We start from the raw sequence: 19,940 nt of genomic DNA, 5'->3' as shown, positions 1-19,940 counted from the left end.
TGTGCTTTCAAAAAGAACAGTAGCAACAAATTCAGAAAAAACATTCAAAGTTATACAGAGAAGTACAGATTGGGCAGTTATTTCACCGAGCACTTGGCTCAGTCTGCAGTGGTCATCCTGAACTCTTATTTACACAACTCCCCTTCTCATTCCAACACTGCCCTGTCCATCCTTGGCCTTGTCTACTGCCAAGATGAATTCAAACTGGTGGAATGGCATCTTTTATTCCACCTGCAACACACACAAAATGCTGGAAGAACTCAGCAAGTCAGCAGCATCTATGGAAATTAATAGACAGTTGATGTTTCAGGCTGAGTCTTGGCTAGAAACATCGACTATTCATTTCAATAGACAATAGACAATAGGTGCAGGAGTAGGCCATTCAGCCCTTCGAGCCAGCACCGCCATTCACTGAGATCATGGCTGATCATCCACAATCAGTATCCAGTTCCTGCCTTATCCCCATAACCTTTGATTCCGCTATCTTTAAGAGCTCTATCCATCTCTTTCTTGAAAGCACCCAGAGACTTGGCCTCCACAGCCTTCTGGGGCAGAGCATTCCATACATCCACCACTCTCTGGGTGAAAAAGTTTTTCCTCAACTCCATTCTAAATTGCCTACCCCTTATTCTTAAACTGTGGCCTTTGGTTCTGGACTCACCCATCAGCGGGAACATGCTTCCTGCCTCCAACGTGTCCAATCCCTTAATAATCTTATATGTTTTAATAAGATCCCCTCTCAGCCTTCTAAATTCCAGAGTATACAAACCCAGTCGCTCCAATCTTTCGACATATGACAGTCCTGCCATCCCTGGAATTAACCTTGTGAACCTACACTGCACTCCGTCAATAGCAAGAATGTCCTTCCTCAAATTTGGAGACCAAAACTGCACACAGTACTCCAGGTGTGGTCTGACCTGCTGAGTTCCTCCAGCATTTTGTGTGTGTTGTGCTGGATTTCCAGTATCTGCTGACTCTTTTCTGTTTATATTCCACCTGGATAGTTTACAACCCAATTTGCCAGTTTTAGATGACAACCCCTTTCTTCCCTTTACTTTCCTCCCCTACGTTCCTTTGTCTAAACCTCACGTCCTCTTAGTTTTGCCCCATTCCCCTTAGCCTGCCTTCATCCATCTTCCTTCCCTTCCCCCTTCTGGTCCCATTCACACACTTTACGCACAGATCTCCCTCCTCCCCTCCTCCCCTCCTCCCAGCAGAAAACAACTAATGTTCACTTCTCCACTCATAGTTCACACCTCGTTTACTTACAAAGTTACTGCTTACCTCCCTCCATCAGTTATCTCCTAGATTCACAGACCCCTCCCCCCCAAAATGCTCCATCTGGTTTGTTTTCCTTTTAGTCCTCTCTCTCATTGTCTGCCTCCATCTAGTCATTGCCTGTCACTATCTCTCACTCCATCCCTGAAGCCTGCCTTACCTGGCACGACCTGCCTGTCATCATATGCCCCTCTTCAGTGCATCAATTGCCTCAGAACCCTTTCTTGCCACTTTCCTTTGCTTCGTTACCTGTCATCGTGCTTCTCCACTCAGTCCTGATGCAACACTTTGCCCCAAAACATCGACAACTTCTTTCCTTCCACAGATGCTCGACTCACTGAGTTCTTCCAGCAGATTGTTTGTTGCTCCAGATTTCAGCATCTGCAGTCTCCTATGTCTCCAAAGTCCTATAGATGCTTGAAATGGATGAACTTTAAATAAACTGGGGAAGAGTAAATGACTGGAACTCATTTTAATTACTCTTTCAGAGACTAAGAGAGGTGAAGGGATTAGTTTCTCACACATTGTCTTCACTTGGATAAAGATCACTACTCTTTTATTGGCACAATCTCCAGGAAATCTGCAGATGCTGGAAATTCAAGCAACACACGCAAAATGCTGGTGAACGCAGCAGGCCAGGCAGCATCTATAGGAAGTAGCACAGTTGACGTTTAGGACCGAGACCCTTCATCAGGACTAACTGAAAGAAGAGATAGTAAGAGATTTGAAAGTGGGGGGGGGGTAATCCGAAATGATAGGAGATTCAGAAGATCAGAGCGGGGTGTCCATGAAGAGGAGGAGGGTTGAAGACGGGAGAAGGGGTCATCGGTGGGGGTCTTTCTGATCTCCCCCTCCCCCTCCCCCTCCCATCTTTGCCCATGTGATTCATATGCCTGAAGATTTTTTTAGTTGGATGGGCCAAATGACCACTCAGCAGGCTATAAAATTCTGAGTCATTTCCTGCTGTGTAAAAACTCGCGGAATTTGTCATAGGGTTATTGATACATCAAAATTTAACAATGAAAACACTTCAGCTAAATGGTTAGAATAAACGTGATTAATTGTCCATGCAGTAGAGCTGGATAATCTGTACATTAGAAGTACAAGGTTTATATATCAGGCACCGTTTCAGTTCTGTTACCTCAGCAGTGTGTAATTTGACACAAGAGATTAATAGACTCTGCATCATATTTCTTCAATGCGTTAGAGGAAAGAGAAACCTTCTTTTCCCTTGTACATTAGTGACGTCAGAGGAGACACGCATAAGAGTCAGTGTCTTTATTTGTTGGATATGAGCCAAATTCTGACGAACTTTTGGTTGTGTTTGTCAAATAAAAATTGTGGCAAAACGTGACAGGTGGCAGCGAAATTAATCTGAGCTTTTGTGACATGTTTTGTGTGAAGTGGAGGAATAAAGTGCTTTGTATACCCAAAATAATTTGATAATGCTTCTTTATTAATTTATGAGTGGGCTGGAGCATTGAAAAGACATTTATTGTCATTCCCCAATGGGAAATTGTTCCCCAGCCATTCCAGCCTGTATGGTGAAGGCAATTCCACAGATTGCAGCCAAGCAGTTTTGACGTGCGGTGATGAATGGTCGGGAATATAGTTCCAAGGCGGGATAATGTGTGACTTGGAAAGCAACTTGTAGGAGGGGTGACTATAAGATTACTGCTGCTGTCCGTCAAGGCAGTTAAGATCTTGGTCTTGAAAGGTACAGTCAAGGAAGGCTTTTTTTTCCCCTTTTCATCCTTGTGGATGCTACTCGCTGCAGTCAAGTAGTGCGGTACTGGAAGGAGTGTTCTGGCTGTTGGATGGCGTGTAAGTCAAATCTCAAGTTGATAGCTTTGTCGCGAATGGTGTGGGGCTTTTTCAGCGTTTGCCAGCTCCACTCACAGGCTTTAAAACTTCTAGGAAAAATCCTGTTAGGTTTGCCTCGGTTTCATTTTACAATAATTGGTTATTTTTACGCTACAGTTTCCCTGGTGAATTACTTTGAAATGTATAAGTATTGCACAATCATGCATTATTTAAAAATAAAATATGACTTGGTTGGAGACGGAAGAAAAAGGGTTTTACTGGAAACAGGAAGCAGTGGGCTGGAGGTTGTCAGAATGTGCGTCAATTTCGCAGTAAGGCTTTTTTTTCCGCTGGGTGGCGAAAGCAAGGAGTGCGAGCGGCGGGGGGGGGGGGGGAGAGACTGAGGACTGAGTCACTTCAGTCGGAGCCAGTCAGTGGCGAGGCTAGAGCTGTAACTCCATCCCCTCCAGTGTGCTCGTAGCCACAGCGGCAGCTCCTCCTCACTCGGTCCCCAGCAGGAGCAGCAGCGGTAGCGCTACCGCCTCGGCAGCGATTAGAACAACCGGCAGAAACTGCGGCTCCTCGGCGCCGCCAGCAGCTCCAGCCTCTTTCCCCCTCCCCATCTTCCCTTCCCTCTCAATCCCGTTAAGGTTCGGGGACCACCAACTCTCAGTAACCTTCTTCACCCTCCCCCGGTTACCCTTAAACCACAGCCACGGACACATCTACCCAAAATGAGAACATAAAGCCAATATTTATATAAAAAGCCTCAGTCTACCATTTTAAAATTATATTTTCAAAGTCCCTGTCTTCTAGTTCCCTTCAAATTACTGGTGGTTATCGAGCCCTGAAAATTCTCAAGAGGTAAGTTTTTTTTCGCTTATGTTATAAGATTTCATAGAATTTCTGGTATGCAATCTGACTGGCGGAGTTAGATAGTCCACTTGGATGGTATGTATGAGCACTACTTGTCAAATATGGTGTTACAGTTTGCTTTAATGTGAAATAGCTGTGGAATGAATGCATATTTATATCTTTAAATGTCTACATATCTGTTTCTAAAAAATAACATATTTATTTGTGTCTGGAACACAGTGAATGTAATTTTGTTCTTGTTCCAAAAAGTGCTTATTCAGTAGGTTCAGACTGTTCCTGCGAGTTGCTAGACAGAAAAAATATGTTGCCTTAGTAACCTGGAGTAGTAGGATGTCTGAGTTTATGCTGAGTGAAAGTGCTGCACAGTATAGCAGTACATTATATGCCCATACCCTCAATGCTACCAGCATTTCATTTCACACACGTTGGGAGTGGATTTAATTTTACACACATGAACTGTCCTGATTACATTTTACTGGAAAGATCAATGACTAACTGACTACTTTCTGCAATGCACATAATGTGGCCTCCTCAATTGGAAATGCATATTTTGAAGAATATATTGCATAAATTATATTGTTGTTAATATGCTGTATTTCAAGTGTACATTTTCTTGTCAATGAAAATGGGGCCTCTTGCCTCTCAAGTAATTAGTAAACAATAGTGATCATCTGATCTCTAACTCGGTACTCTGATCATTTTTCCAATAGTATCTTCACAGACATGCTTCTGATTGTGTAAGTTGTGTGTTTTTTGCCTGTGTAATGCAGAGGTATTTGAAAGGTTGACTTCAAAGGACGTTAATCAAGCCGCCTCAGTCAACAGTGATGGGAGATAATGATCAGTCTTGAAGAGACTAAGTTCCATGCTGTGTCTGCTCTTATGGCTGAATCAGTTCCACTGTGCAAATTAACAAATCACTGTGATTTTTTTTCTCCCTGTCTCTTGAGTTCTCTGTTGCAGGTTGGCTGGCTTGTTCTTTTTTTACTCTTACAAATTTTTCTTTCCCCAAATACCCTAATCCACATCCAATACCATTTTGTTGTCTCAATCCCACATCCTTTACAGATTTTTTTATATTGAGGTGAGTTTGTTGTTTATTGTTGAAGAGGGAGGTTTGATTGTCACAGCAAAGATGTAAGCTTCTGCACATCTTAAATTCACCTGCACAAAATTTTTTGGTTTTCTTGATTAGCACAGTCACAAGAAATAAAAGTAGGAAATAATTAATGCACTTTTCAGTTATAATTTTTTAAAAGAATAGCCCTTGATGCCTGGCTGAGGAAGTGAGGACTCTGAAATTAGAGGGAAACGAAAAGGAGGTTTACAGAGGCTTCAATAAAAAGGAGATTTTGAAGCAAAATAGAGATTCAGGAAGAGTTCCAGAATTTTGAAACAATTGCAATGGACTTTGTCACTAATGAACTGAGAAGTATGTAGCTGAAGAGTTGGATGTGGTCCATAGATTTCCAAAAAAAATTGGACACCTTTGGAGTTCATTTTGCCAAGTAGTTTTAAAGTTGCCTCTGATACTTTTATTGTGGAAGACTTTTGCTGCACAATTAGAAATCTTCGCTTGAATAGAATTGAAAATTACAGCAAACCTTCCAAGAGTTGAAGATCTCAGGAGGAAAGTTTGTGTTCTGAACTAACCTGACAAATCTTACCAAATCAGTTATCCATCTGATGGAGATTGCCTCAACTGGCCATGTTTAAGCTTATGAAGATGTGAATCTCAGCTGCATTCTTCCATTCCACCACCTCATCCTTCTTGGACTCTTTCCTGGATTGCCTCTTTGGAATCACCCCCACTTCGCTCTTCATTAATACCTAAACCCTGCCCCCACGAAGTGCTCTTGTTGACCCTTTGTAAAATGAAATCCTCCTCAGAATTAGTGGTCAGCCTTACCAATATTTCCTGTGTTGCTGATTCATATGTGTATGTGTCTTTCCTTCTGCCTGTGTGAAACATTTTCATTTTCAGGGTGCTGGACTTGGTGTGGTTTCTGCTAGTGCTCGGTGTCAGTAGCATTTCAGCAGAGTGACGGATGCACATTTATTGAGACTGACTTCAGATGTAGTCTGTTCTAAATATAGTAAAATAAATGAACTGGGAAAGTATTTGCTCTTAAATATAGGGTGGTGGGTAGAACTCATGGTAGTTTCTGAGATGTGTTTGTGGCACCTTCTGAGAAACAGCTGTAATTACAGTTTGGCCTGACTAAATAATTAATCAGCAGTAGAACATGATAGTTATTAATCCCAAGAGCACTGTTCAATCTGTTTCAGTAGAGATACTGTGCATTCCTCAACCACCCTCCCACTTCTTTACTCTCCACCCAGCTCCTCCTTGCTTCTTGAATACCCTCTTACAATCTCCATTGCACTTTTTCTTTTTTTTAGAAAAAGAAGCAATTTGGTTCCCTTCTAAATTTGGCCTTTTTCCTTCTCATTTGGCGCACTTAGCTGGAGCGGGGAGGGTAGAAAGGAACTGAAGTCTCGTGCTGGTTGGTTTGAAGCCAGCTGCCTTAACAAGAGAGTCGTTTTGTTGTGCAGTAGGAACGAAAGTGTGCAGATTTTTGGCAGAGATGGAGGGGAGGAAATCTGCTGACCATAACAATAGGAGGCGTAACATAAAGTTTCCTTTTAATTGCCTTTCACATTCTCTTCTGTGGCTATATGTGTTCATTTTTTTTGAAATTCACTAGAGTTTGGATCAAGCTATTGGCCGCTTATTCTGGAATCTCATCACATTCTCTTTTTCAGAGGTTGTATGACATTGTAGCATAACATTGTGTAACTTGTTACAATTTTCATGTTTAAGCTGTCCTTTTGAGGTAAGATGGTAAAGAAAATAGGAACTTTTTAATAAGTAGTATAGTGGTAATGTTCCAGTGAATGTAATTTATGGACATACTTTATCCATTTTATTTTAAATGCAAGTTATAAAGCCTGGAAATTAAAGTGACTGAGCGGAAGTTATCTGATAGTTTTGAAAACCTAAACATGGCTTAGTTAAAAGACATCTATTGTCCGAGCCCACCTGGACTGCATACAATTCCAGGACCTATACTAATGTTGACTCCAAACAGCTTTAAGAAACTGGCATTATGTGACAAGATTGACGTTGTATGAGAGCAGCCCACTAGTGATTAAAGATTACTTGCCAGTAGAAGAGAGCCATTATGAGCATAGTTTCTGAGGTACAAGAAAGCTTTATATAAAGTAAGCACTTCTGGCTTTGTGAAGCACTGTTTTTAATTTGCTTTATAAATAACATTAGGATGCATTTGGAAGGATCATGTCCCCTGATCCACTGGAATTCATCTGAGAGAGTTTGATTAACTTGAAAGCTGTGAGTCTAAAATATCTGTAGATGTACATTATTGTCGGTATAGCTTTTCAATTACTTTTATTTCAATATTTATTAATGCAATAAACTCAATGCCAGAAAAAACTATCCAAAGTATTTCTGCATTACTTTAAATTCTTAAGGGGCTGAATCCCAGTCCTCCCTACTTTGTGTGGCTCAGCATCTCACAGAAGTGTTCAGAGAATTCTTATTTTTTAAAAAATTGCAATGTAGTTCTTGTATTGTGCATTATTTGCAGTTTTATTAAAACCACAGCGAATTTCCCAACCACTTCAGGTTTATGGTTCTGTAAATACGTTTACAGTAATTGAACATTTTGCCCTTGGCATGGTATGTTTGCAAGCCACTATGTTTTTCCCATTGTGTTCTTTTGGATGAAAAATGTATGGTGGGTGCCATAAAGGCAGGTGATTTATGAAGCTATTTGAAGGTGGTAAACTATGAAGTTAATCATCTGACATACAGATTTTTTGTTCTTCTCTCTCCAGTAGTATCTTTTTCTACTACTTGAAAATCTTTTTGCAGATTGGCATTTATTTTTCTGACACACAGTGCAGGTGCATGATATAAAACCTATCAGTCCTTTTGACCAATTATTTCAGTTAGGAGACCTGACAGTAAATGTATCAATGTCTGGCTGTGAGCTTCCATATGCAGGGAGAAACAGGTTTATCTACTTATACAGCCACACCTTCAGAAAGCTTCTGCAGCTGATAGAGTTTCAAACGAGTGGAGCTGAGCCTTCTGGACACCATGTTCAAATAAGTACTTTGTAAGTTCCAATGTCCAGTTAGACACTTGGGACACTAAAATGCCTTTAGTAGATGAGAAATTTTATTCTCTGCCATTCTAGCATGATGTAATTGACTGTAATGTTGTAACCCTTTTACTGTCATACTGCCTTGTGCAATTAACAGACCAAGTATAATTCTAATGTTAAAAATGATAAAATCTGTAGATGCTGGAAATCCAAGCAATACACACAAATTGCTGGAGGAACTCAGCAGGCCAGGAAGCATCTATGGAAAAGAATCAACAGTTGCCGTTTTGGGCCGAGATCCTTCACCAGGACGAAGTTCCTCCAGCGTTTTCTGTGTGTTGCCATAATTCTAATGTTATACAGTTTGCAGGTTTCCTTTCTTGCTGTAAATGTAAAGGTTTGGTTTCACATTTACAAATACATCTAATGACAGGGGCAGGTCCTCATTAACTACTTCACTTTTCTACTCTTAAAAGTGCATTTGTTGGCAGTTTCTACCCCCTACTTGCATGCAGTTCATTTAAAGTGTATTCTTCTGATTAACGGCACTTCGTGGTTATGCTGTTTTCAGTGTAGTTTATCCTGAGGTGTCTCTTCATAGTAAGAACAAATTAAAGTGATAGAAATATTAAGACAGATGACCAAGTGCTGGTTAAAGAGAGAGGTTTTAATTGGAGGTTAGGCAGAGAAGAGAAACTCCAAATCATAGGAGCCAGGTAGATGATAGTTTAAGTGTGAAAAGGAGAGATGAATGGAATGTGTGTATTATGGATCAGTTTCTTAATCGCTTTTCAGGATCGTAACCTGACGACTTTATTGTCCGATTAAATGAGAATTCCCTTTTTTAAGATTCGTTGTTTTCCATTCTTCCCACTCTACTACCAATTCCCAACTCTAGCCTCTAGAAAATATAAACATCAGCAGAAGACAAATTAAAAGTTTCCATCAACCCGTTTCTAATGAAGTATGAAGGGAGAAATAAAGGGAAATGGTAAAGCTGTGCATTCTTATATAATATTTTCATAAGGATGTGAAATTCTCTAATTTGAGGGGAACAGATTTACTTTGGAGCAGACAGAATCGTTAAGTAAACAGCAGTTGATCTACTTACTGGATTTGGCCCTGTAGTCTAATGAATCCTGCTGTTTGAGGGTGCTACACAGGCAGGAATCTGTCATGGCAAATCGTGGCAAGGAAGGAAGGAAGGGATGTTTGCGAAAATGAGGGGGATGGAGAATCACATAAACTCAACTTGATTTATGCATAACCATACGAGCTAGCAATCTTGAACTGAGCTGCAGCTCATCTGAGGCACTACTCAAACAGAAGTAGCTTTTTGAATTCCAGTCATGATATTAATGCAAATTATCATCAAAACCAAACAAGTGTTGCCTGAGCATCGGATAGAATCAGGTGGGGGGAAATGCAGAAATGTACATTAGCAGCTATAAAAGATGGAAGTTTTAACTGTAGTAATGCTGTTTAAAGGCCTTGTGTTTATGGGGTGGTAGGGTATTGGAAGAGAAGGCAAAAAGAACTATTCTAAAGTATGCTTTCACTGAGATGGGGTGCAAGAGTGTTTGTTACAATGAATGGTTAGATCTGAAGAGCAGGGAGGGATTTCTTTAAGGGTTGCTCTTTACTGCTCTCCATACACCCTGCCCCAGTAGAGGCAGGATTTTCACTTATTTACTTCCAACGTAGTGGGCGTTTATGTTGGATAGCACAAGGTATGGAATGCGATTCAAACCTACAATGTATTTAAGAACTTGGTTAACTTCAGGCACTGACAATCAAATCCCAAGATTTTCATTACTCTTTTGGACACGTGTGCAAGCAGATTTTCTTGACACTTTCCCTTCACATTGGGTGAGAGTTGATCAATTTTCTTTCCAGTAAACTTCATAATCCAGTCATTTGTGAGGAAAGGTTTCTGTTGCAGCCAGATGTTCTGTCTGCACATATGTGATGCCCCTGAGCCGAATAGTTTCAAGAGCAGGTTTCTTCAGGCTTTTGTTACACCTGCCCATTTTCATGGATAAGCAGTCACAGTAAAAGTTGAGGGGTCCCGTAGAAAAGTGTACACTTCTAGTGTTATAAGAAGAAAGCAGGAGAAGCGACACGAAACTGCAGATACTGGAAATCCGAAGCAACGCACCAGAACAGAGTAATGAGTTCTGGATGATTGTGGTAGAGGTGACTCAGAGGCTGTATGGCCTTCTCCTAGTTTCCACCGTTTGATTCCTTGTAGGCTTGCTGCCTCAATCAGCAATGCTGTCAGTTTTCCACCACCACACTTGACTGAAAACATATTCCACACAGAGCTGTACCTTGCTTTTCACCAGAACTGGTGATACTCAATGCTGAAGTGGCTCCCTGAGCTAAAAAAAAAGTGGGACAATGATCTCATTGGTGGAGCTGCCCAGAGATGGTCTCTAAATCTTTTCTTCTTGATGAATTAATTTTTAAGGCCCGCCCCCATAGATCTAACTACATAATCAAGCTAATATTCAGTGCAGTGCTTGAGGTTTTGGCAGAGGAGTTGTCTGAAGCAACTTTACACCAAGACATTGTTTTGACTGTTGCTGTCAAATGTGCAGGGAGATTGCCACAAATTTTTGGTTTAACCATATAAAAAAATGATTTGTAGGTCATCTCTCTCATTGGTTGTATTTGGGATCTCTCTGTGCCATTTAGTGTTTGTTTACATAGTTAAGGATGGCTTCAAGACACTAATTGGTTGTGCTGTGAGATATCTTGAGGATGTGATGCAGTTCATTATAAAAGCCAGTGCTCTTGTTGGAGCAGGAGTAGATCCCAGTTGGCCATGGTTTTTTTAAAGCTGCACTGATTTGTAATCTTCTCCCTTGCTGGTGCCACCTCCCCCTCAATACAAAGGAAATTTCAAACCCATCTGGGTGCAATACTTGTAATACACTGTTCCAGGCTGAGTGGGAGTTGCAGAGCCAACAGAAAATTCCTGTGGGTTCTCTCTGTTCCACTGTTTATTTTTACTAAAACAGACAGTTTAAATGGAGCCAAGGAACAGAATGTTCTTTGGCAGTCGAGTCAGGATAGAAAGCAATTTTTTTGTCCAGTATTTGCTCTGTTAAAGATATTGCAATTTATTCCACCAGGGGGCAGTGCCTATGAAATAATTTATTCTGCTGATTTTTTGTAACTTGAGTCCTTGAATTTAAACTGTTAAAAGTTGGGAAACCTTCATTTTAAAAAAAAGATTTGGGGTTTGCACATAGAAAATATGTATTTAGTATTTCAGTAATTATTGAGTAATATTGTAAATGTATTGTTTCATTAAGTATTCTTTGTTTACATAATTCTTCACAGTGTATATGTAAAAGTGTGAATGGTATACCTCATTGTGCCACCATGCATCTCACTAAAGAAATGAAGTGTACATGTTTTCTCATGTTTTTTTTCTATTAATTAGTATTTTGTTTTGGAGTTACAAAACATAACAGAAAATTGTGTGTAGTTCTGGTAGTCCGTTATTTTCCTCAGTGAGGTATCTATATGCCACAAGCTATAGAATCTGAAGCAAGAGGCTCCATCTGTTTTGGATTAAAGCCAGGAAGGAAAAGACTGACTGCCAACATTACCAGAGGGAATTGCCGTATCCCAGTTGTAACTTCGTGTCAAATAAAACATGAAAATGTTAGCATTTCTTTGAGAGGGAAAGTGATACTCTTGGAAAAAAGAATCATGGATAGGTCTACATTTTACTTTGATGCTCTGTCTTGCCTCCTGGCTCCTAAGATATTCTCTGTATAGAACAAGAGCAATGATTTAAGTGCTTTTAGGTTATTAGATGGGTAGTGTCTTATACAACAATGGAGCAACAAATCCCATAGCAGGAAGCCTTGTGGTACAATTAGCATCGTAGTACCATCTTCCACTTATCTTCAGTGATGAAAGAAATAATCAGTGGTGTCATCAGCAACCATTCACCTAAATTCTGCTGACTGACAGTAATTTTGGTTTCCACCAAAATATTTGGATTGTTCTATTTTTCCATCATTGATTCTGACATAGAGTTGAAGAACAGGAAAGACTAACAGCACAAGTCAGTGTTTAACCAAGTACAGCACCAAGGGGCTTAATAGTAAAACTACTCTGGTGGTCAGTTTCAAAACGCTTGACTCACAATGCAGCAGTTGTAATCAAAGCCCATCATTAGCACTGGTATAGCTAGTGCACTTGCATCCTTACAAGTACAGCATCCTTGTTCCAAGCAGTGGTTCATTAACTTTCTCTGCATCATAAAGTTTGAAAATGGTGCTGCTTATTACTGATTTACAATTCTTTACTTAATTTGTAATTCCTCTGACAGTGAGCATTTTCATGTTTGACCTCCTTAAAATTCAGATTTGGGCTGACAAATGGCAGGCCGAGTTTCCACCAAATTAGCCAAGCAGTGAAGGTCTTTCAGCAAGAGAGCTCACGGCTGTTTCTACCTGTCCTTCACCAGTGCAGTCCCACACTGATGCTCCTGTACATTTTGTTGGCAGTTTTGAAGGAGCTCTCTTCCAATGAAGGACTGAAGTAAAGCTCAATCAGCTATATCAATGGGATGCAGCTTTCTTTAGCAGGTTGACGTATTTCCCCTGGTCATGACGAATGTTCATCCAACAACACAATCTTTCTTTAAGATAGAAAAAGACTGCTGTTTGGTCACTTTCTCACTGCATTGTGTGTCGAAATTATCTGCCGTGTCTTCAAGTTCAAGATTCGTGTTGGTTAAGGTAAAAAGGCTTTTCTGATAACAGTATTCAAAATATCAGTTTGATGTTGGCTCAGCATCCCACTGCCTATTGCTTTCCAACTTTTTTTTAAAAAGAGGTTGGTAGTATTGTCTTAGTGTGAGGTTATAATTCGGTTAATTAATCCTTGATGTTGTACATTAACTCATTCCAAATACATCTGTATCAGTTCTAAGAAATTAAAATGAAAACCATATCTTTTATAAAAGCAGTGGATTCCAGTTAATCGGGGCAGCTGCTTATTTGGGACAACTCTTAAAGAACAAAAACTAATCAAGAAAATTGCCAGGATTTCCTTCGTTTACTTAGGACACTATGTTGCTCAATTGGGGCAGGAGACTATTGCCGAACAGGTTCTAATTAGCGTCAGTAGCGTGCACTTGAGTGGCCGTTAGACGCTACACCGTGCTTAGAGTCACCAGTTTTTAATAGTGTTATTTGCGTGTAGTTTATTAAAAATAGTGAAAATAAAACAATTTCACTACTTCAAGTTAGAAGTTAGGATCTACGAGGAATTGGAAGACGTCAGCAGTCATCTTGAAAGTTACAATGAAATTAAAGATTTGGAGGATACAATCGTGATAGCATTGTATGAAGGCAGTCCAGATCTGCACTAGGTGTTTGTTCTGACTTTGTTAATTGTATATACTGGATGAATTCTTCCATCAATAACTATTAGGAACTAATACACTTTTTAGAATAATACTGTAGTACTATTGGTAGTGTTTTAATTTGTTCTGTATTTCAGATAAACACATAATTTGATACACAGTTTGTCTTTTTATGGTTTTTAAGGAACACCAATGCAGTAGACATGTAGTGCAGAAAGAGTTGGGGAGCATTACCAGGGAAGATTTGGAACATGGACTGTTCCAAGTACCCAACAAAAAGGCAGATATAGCTGGGGCCCATGTGCGTGCCCATGGCTACCCCTTGAGTTTGGAGAGAGTGGGAGGAGCCAAAAGAGGAATTGTTGAGGGTGAGTACCAGTTTGTTAAATGGAGGAGGAGGGTGGTGGTGGAAGGGAACCGGTTGGGTCTTGTCAAGAAAGGCAAAAAGCTTTCAAGGTCTTGGTGGGGAAATAAGTGTCTCAGAATTGGACATCCATGGTGAAAACGAAGCATTCAGGGCCAGGGAGTTGAAAGTTGTTGGGGAAATCAAGAGCATGAGAAGTGCGGATGTAGGTGGGAAGGGACTGAAGCCGGGGGGTGGGGTTGGTAGAATAGAGTTGAGGTATGAAGACACAAGTTCAGTTGGGCAGGAGCAGGTAGAGACAATAGGCCTACCAGCACAGTCAGGGTCGTGGATCTTGGTTAGGAGGTAGAAATGAGCATTGCAGGGTAAAGGAGCTGTGAGTTTGGTGGCGGTGGATGGAAAATCTCCAGAATCGATGAGGTTAGTGATAGTGCGGGAGGCAGTGGATTGATGGTCCAGAGTGGTGTCTGAGTTGCTGCCTGACCTTCACAAGGTAATGGTTGGTCTGCCACACTACAACAGTGCCCCCTTTTGTCTGCGGGTTTGATAGTAGGGTTGGGATTGGTACGAGAAATACAAAATCAAAACTGGTCAATCTCTATTCGTACATCTACATCTGGTGCACAGTCCTTGCATTTCATGTGGGAGAGAATTTCTGAGCTGACAGCAGATTTTGCAGTATCAGTTTTGCCCTGTAATTGCTTTTTTTTGAATAAAATATGGATGCCCCAAAAATTGCAGACTTGTTCATCCAGATTTTTATGGTTTAATATTCTGACGTTGTGTTTGCATTAAGGCATAACGATGAGGCAGATCACCCTGTTCAATCTAGTCCTGTCTTTGTGGCTGTGGAACCTGGACAGCTGTTTGAGTACAATTAACTTCCAGGTACTATTGTAAAACACCAAAGCTGCACTGTTCGGAGAATGCGAATCACGTGCTCATATCTTTAATGACTGATCAGTGACAGAGTGAATTTTCCCGGTTGTCCCAGCCCGTGCGTTGCCAGGCAACAGCAAAGGCGGCCAGTAGCTGCATGATAACACGTATTGGAATAGTTCTGAGTATTTTGTCTGGCATTCGTAAGTGGGACGTCTATAACCAGTCAAGCACAAAATGATTCTAGTGATTAACCATTCTCACTGCCAGTGACAAATCAACTACAATGGTGAAGGAAAAGAATTATATTTAAAAAGTGCCTTTCACTACCAGTACTTGACTGAATATTTTACCGTCAATAAGGTCCTTTTGAAAGAGGATCACTGTTGCAATGTTGGCTTTATAGGCAGCTAGTTGTGTACAGAGCGTTCCCATAAATAGAAATGTGATTTTAAAAAGTGGGTTATGTTCAGGTAGATGGAGCTCGTCAGCCTGGGAAGGCAGTCCATCTAAGAGAGGGAAAGCTCTGATTTCAAACCTCCGCTGCCTTGCGGCCATACCCACTCATGGGAAAGGCTTCGGGGGTAAACCCTGAGGACAAATCCGGAGCTGGAGTCCCTAAGGCAGTTCGACGTTGCCTTCAACCTTGTTCTGACAACTCCTGCGTCGACACTGGTGCCAAGCTGTATCGGCCTTTGACCTTCCCTTGGACAACATCGATGTTGTGGAGAGGGGAGACTCGCAGCATGGGCAACTGCCGGTCTTCCATACAACCTTGCCCAGGCCTGCGCCCTGGAGAACCTTTCCAGGCATAGATCCATGGTCTTGCGAGACTAAAGGATTGTCACCACAGTGTTCGATAGGATTGGTTTGGGGGTTAAATATTGTTCAGGACGCTTATCTAATGCTAAGTAGGCAAATGGGAGCTCAGTTTAATCTTGTTCCATATTTCTTCATGTTTTGGGAGGTTATTTTGACCTTTCCAGCTCACAGTGCACTCACATTTCCCAATAATACTCCCCGTAGCATCACAGATAATTTCCAGTCCCCACTTAACTCATACACAGGCAGGGTATGGAAGGATATCGACCATTACAGGCCAAAGGGCCTGTCCCTCTTGTTCAGTGAACCAACCCACATGCTTGTGAGAGGAAATGGGAGCGGCTGTGAGGGGAGGGCGTGTGTATGTATGTTGGAGGTTGAGGGTGGGGCACCCCACCCAGTCATGCTGAGGATGATGATTCAATCTGGGTTGCTGGACCTGTGAGGTTGCAGCGCTCCCTGCCAAGCCACTGCTGCTTGAACCCACATTTTAAGAGTGCTACTAGTTAGCCAAAGTATATTTTTGTATTACCGTACACATATTAAATAGGTGTGTAATAGTCTGCCCTATTTCCACCGGAACTGAACAAGACATTAACTTGAGTTTTCTTTTGCCTAACCAGATGGATTCTGTTCTGAACAATTACTGATATTGCACAATTTCCAGTGATGATTGTAATGGGTATAAGCGAAGGGTGTCTTAGTTTTTGCACTGTATTGTATCGATGCACTCATTGCTCCACAGAGCAGGCCAGTAATTTACACCATTGAGAACAGGCATCACTGTTGTCCAAAGTCGTGGGACTCCGAAGTCAAATTCCCCAAGTGTTCATGTCCCATAGTTTTATCAGGCGCACTTCCAAGATGCGTAAGCCACTGACCAAGTTTCATCAGGATCGCCTCTTAGGGCTTTGACTTGCCGCTTGCTCCGTAAGGAGGGAAACTGTCACTTGGCTTTGCCATAGCACAAGTACTCATTGGTATGAATTATCCTGAGATTAGTGTGTGCAAAGCATATGATACATTGGTGCATCATTGTCTCTTGACATTCTCACTCAATGAGCCACTTCAGAAGTCTATTAATAATCTTAAGATCATTAACTTTCAAAGGAATATCATGTGTTTCATGAATATTGTGACATTCATATCACACTTTTATCACAGCTCCCTCTGAACACTTGTGGAGCCCTTTTCTCTCAGCCGTGATCATCACATCATTAGTAGACTCGTGTTTAATTTTGCTCGAGTAAATGTTGCCACATATACAAGGCGTGAATCATAATGAGATCTTGCAGGAATAGCTTAGACGTGTTTCCATTGACAGGCATTTCCACCCACATACTTGCTGCAAAGTTTGCAGAATCACGCTGGTGGAGGGAATACAAATCATCTGGGTTACGAGTATACTCTACTGAGTCATGTGTAGTAAATTCCCGGTCCCACAGTGACTCTTGAGTAAGTTGTTGTTTATGTGTACTTATTCTCAGATTACTTTGTGCACATTCAAGTTCCCGTAAAGTCCAGTATATATTTCCATGATATGACTTTGTGTACTGCTGAACCTTTAACTTTGGATCAAATCCAAGACGTTCCTATCTAATGGCACTGAGAAAATTTTCAGCATAGACTACAATGTTTTAAGGAATTATCCCTTTCAGCTATTAAGTTACAGGTCTGTAACTTAGCTGAAATCGGTAAATCTGATCAAATGTGTGCTGATATCAAGAAGAAAAGGTGATTGTGGAAAGGCTGTAACCATTTGAGGTGAGGGAAGCTGCACGCCCACGTGGCTTGGCCGATAAAGGGGTCACCTGACTTCATTGCATAATTAACTGTTAATATGCTTTGAAGAAGGAAATGCATACAGCAAAAACTCAGTGCCTCAGACCTCCCACCCCTATCTTTGTGAAACACATCAATGCAACAACCTGATGCCAAGAGAAGTCATACCTGATTTATATGAAAATACCCATTTACCAATGATCTTCACAGACTCAGAAACACTGATGCCCGTAAACAGAAAAGCCTACAAAAACCAACGGATACGGCCCAGTCCATCACAGGTAAAACCCTGCCCACCACTGAGCACATCTCCAAGGAGCACTGTTGCAGGAATGCAACATCAATCATCAAGGACCCCCGACATCCAGGTCATGCACTCTATTCATTGCTGAGTCAGAAAGGAGGTGCAGAAGCCCCAGGTCCCACACCACTGGGTGCAGGAACAGTTAATGTTCCTCAACCATCAGGTTCTTGAACCAGAGAGGATAACTACACTCAACTTCTCTCACCCCCCACACTTATCTCACAAACTATAGACTCACTTTCAAGGACTCTTAAACTCGTGTTCTTGATAGTTATTCCTTATTTATTATTATTATTTTGTTTAGTTTTTTCCCTTTTTGCTCATTTGTTTTTTCCATTTATTCTATTGTGTTTCTTTGTATTTACTGTGAATGCCTGCAAGAAAATGAATCTCGGGGTCGTATATGGTGACATATGTTTCTTTGGGAATACATTTACTTTGAACTTTATCTGTTTTTACTCCCCAGCTAGAAGCTGATCTGCATTATTATCGATTGCTCTTGCTTGTTATCTGTACGTAAACCCTGGCCATTCGTTTACTGGGAGCAATCGCAGCCACATCTACTATGATTCCACTGAGCAGCAGAAACTGACCAGGATCTTCAGCTGGTTTTTGTTTTTATCCAAGTCATAGACAGTTATACCTGACGTGTTTCTGGCCATCAGTCCCTTCCCTCTTCTCCCGATGAGGGCTAATTCAGTGCACATCAGAAAATGACTCTAGGATCTTTTAGTCTGAATGACTTGGTGCCACATCCTGATTCTTTCCCTATCAGGCATGTAGCAGAGAATGAATAGATTTCAGATGTAAGAGATATTTTACTTCAGTTCTCAGAAAGCAGGCAGTTTAATTTTTGATTTACTTACTTGTATTCCCAGTCATTACTGAGAGCTGATGGTGTAATTAATATAGATTTTAACAGAAAGATTGTGTGTATCAGATGTTGAGTGGCATTGATCGTGTGGATAGTCAGAGGCTTTTTCCCAGGGCTGAAATAGCTAGCACGAGAGGGCACAGTTTTAAGGTGCTTGGAAGTAGGTACAGAGGAGATGTCAGGGGTAAGTTTTTTACGCAGAGAGTGGTGAGTGCATGGAATTGGCTGCTGGCAATGGTGGTGGAGGCAGATACGATAGGGACTTTTAAGAGACTCCTGGACAGGTACATGGAGCTCAGAAAAATAGAGGGCTATGGGTAACCGTAGGTAATTTCTAAGGTTTGGATATGTTCGGCGCAGCATTGTGGGCCGAAGGGCCTGTATTGTGCTGTAGGTTTTCTATGTTTCTATAAATATTGAGTAATATTGCAACTGGCTGGGAGCTGAAATGAGATTCTATTCCTATTTAGTAACGTCTTTACAATGGTGTTTTGCAAAGGTATCATCTGAACCTTTAGCCTGGCTGATATTTATCTGCCAAATGCATCATGTTATCTGGCTGTTCTTTATACGACATGCTGTGTGTAAATCAGATGCTGCATTCCATTGCTACAAAAATTTCAGAATACTTGGAGAGGAAAACACACTGCCACATCCAAAACCATTAAAAAAAACTAAAAAAACACACAAGTTCCCTGTGGCTTGTTGCCTGATAAGAGAACAAAAATCACAGCTGTGGCCCATGACTGATCTCCTCCATGATTAGAACACTGGAGTTGATTTCACCATTCTTTTGACTGATAGTCTTAAAATAAGTTCGAGAACATTTCCCATTCTTAACAAGGAGGGAACAGCTAGAACCAGCATCTTCCTCAATCAACGTCCCCCACCCATTGCTCCTCTAATTTCAGCTTCCCCATCTGACTCTAGGACATGGAACTTTGTGGCTGTACCTAAACTCTTTACTCAGCAATCAGGCAAATTAGGGGATATGAATGAAAAGGTTAGAATGTAATTTTTCTTATGTTAGGATTGAGGAATTTGAAATCTAACAGCATGTCCTCAATAGGAATTTTCTTTCGTCAAATAAATAGCATCTTGCCAGAATATATAGGCATTTTAAAATTAATTTTGGGTATAATATTACTGCTGGATTTTTGCTTTCTTCAGCCTTCAGATAAGTGGGCCTGTAAAAAGTCTGATCCTTTTGTCCCATGTCCATTCTAACCTGTGTAAAATACCTCAGTTCCCTCATGACAACACCTTTGTTTTATTCATTTGCGGTTGTGAACACTATTGGTGAAGCTGCAATTAGTGCCTGTGCCTTGCTTCCCTATCAGCTAATCATCTTTCAAAGTAGTGATTTGATAATCATTAAGTGGCTTGCTGTGATGAGATTTTCCAGGGTTGAAGTTGTGTGGACAGGACTAGGT

At 41.0% G+C, this 19,940-nt stretch overlaps 1 protein-coding gene across 4 annotated transcripts in view; it reads left to right on the top strand.

Annotated features, from left to right (window-relative positions):
• The first annotated feature begins 2,945 nt into the window (after nucleotides 1–2,945).
• csrnp1b (cysteine-serine-rich nuclear protein 1b) overlaps nucleotides 2,946–19,940 on the top strand; it is a 30,958-nt gene continuing 13,963 nt past the window's right edge. For 2 of the 4 annotated variants that reach the window (XM_063057506.1, XM_063057519.1), the window contains exon 1: nucleotides 3,492–3,945. Coding sequence is in view for 1 of the 4 variants with exons in the window: in XM_063057497.1 (XP_062913567.1) it covers nucleotides 6,637–6,725 (89 nt within the window). In the remaining 3 variants the exon portion in view is untranslated. Of the gene's footprint in view, nucleotides 3,103–3,491; nucleotides 3,946–3,967; nucleotides 6,726–19,940 lie in introns of those variants that run through there. The other 2 variants (XM_063057513.1, XM_063057497.1) reach the window with 2 other exon arrangements.

The sequence above is a fragment of the Mobula hypostoma genome, chromosome 1 (assembly GCF_963921235.1).
Source record: "Mobula hypostoma chromosome 1, sMobHyp1.1, whole genome shotgun sequence".
NCBI lineage: Eukaryota > Metazoa > Chordata > Chondrichthyes > Myliobatiformes > Myliobatidae > Mobula > Mobula hypostoma.
The sequence above is the reverse complement of the archived record's forward strand: the minus strand, read 5'-3'. Positions and strand labels throughout refer to the sequence as shown.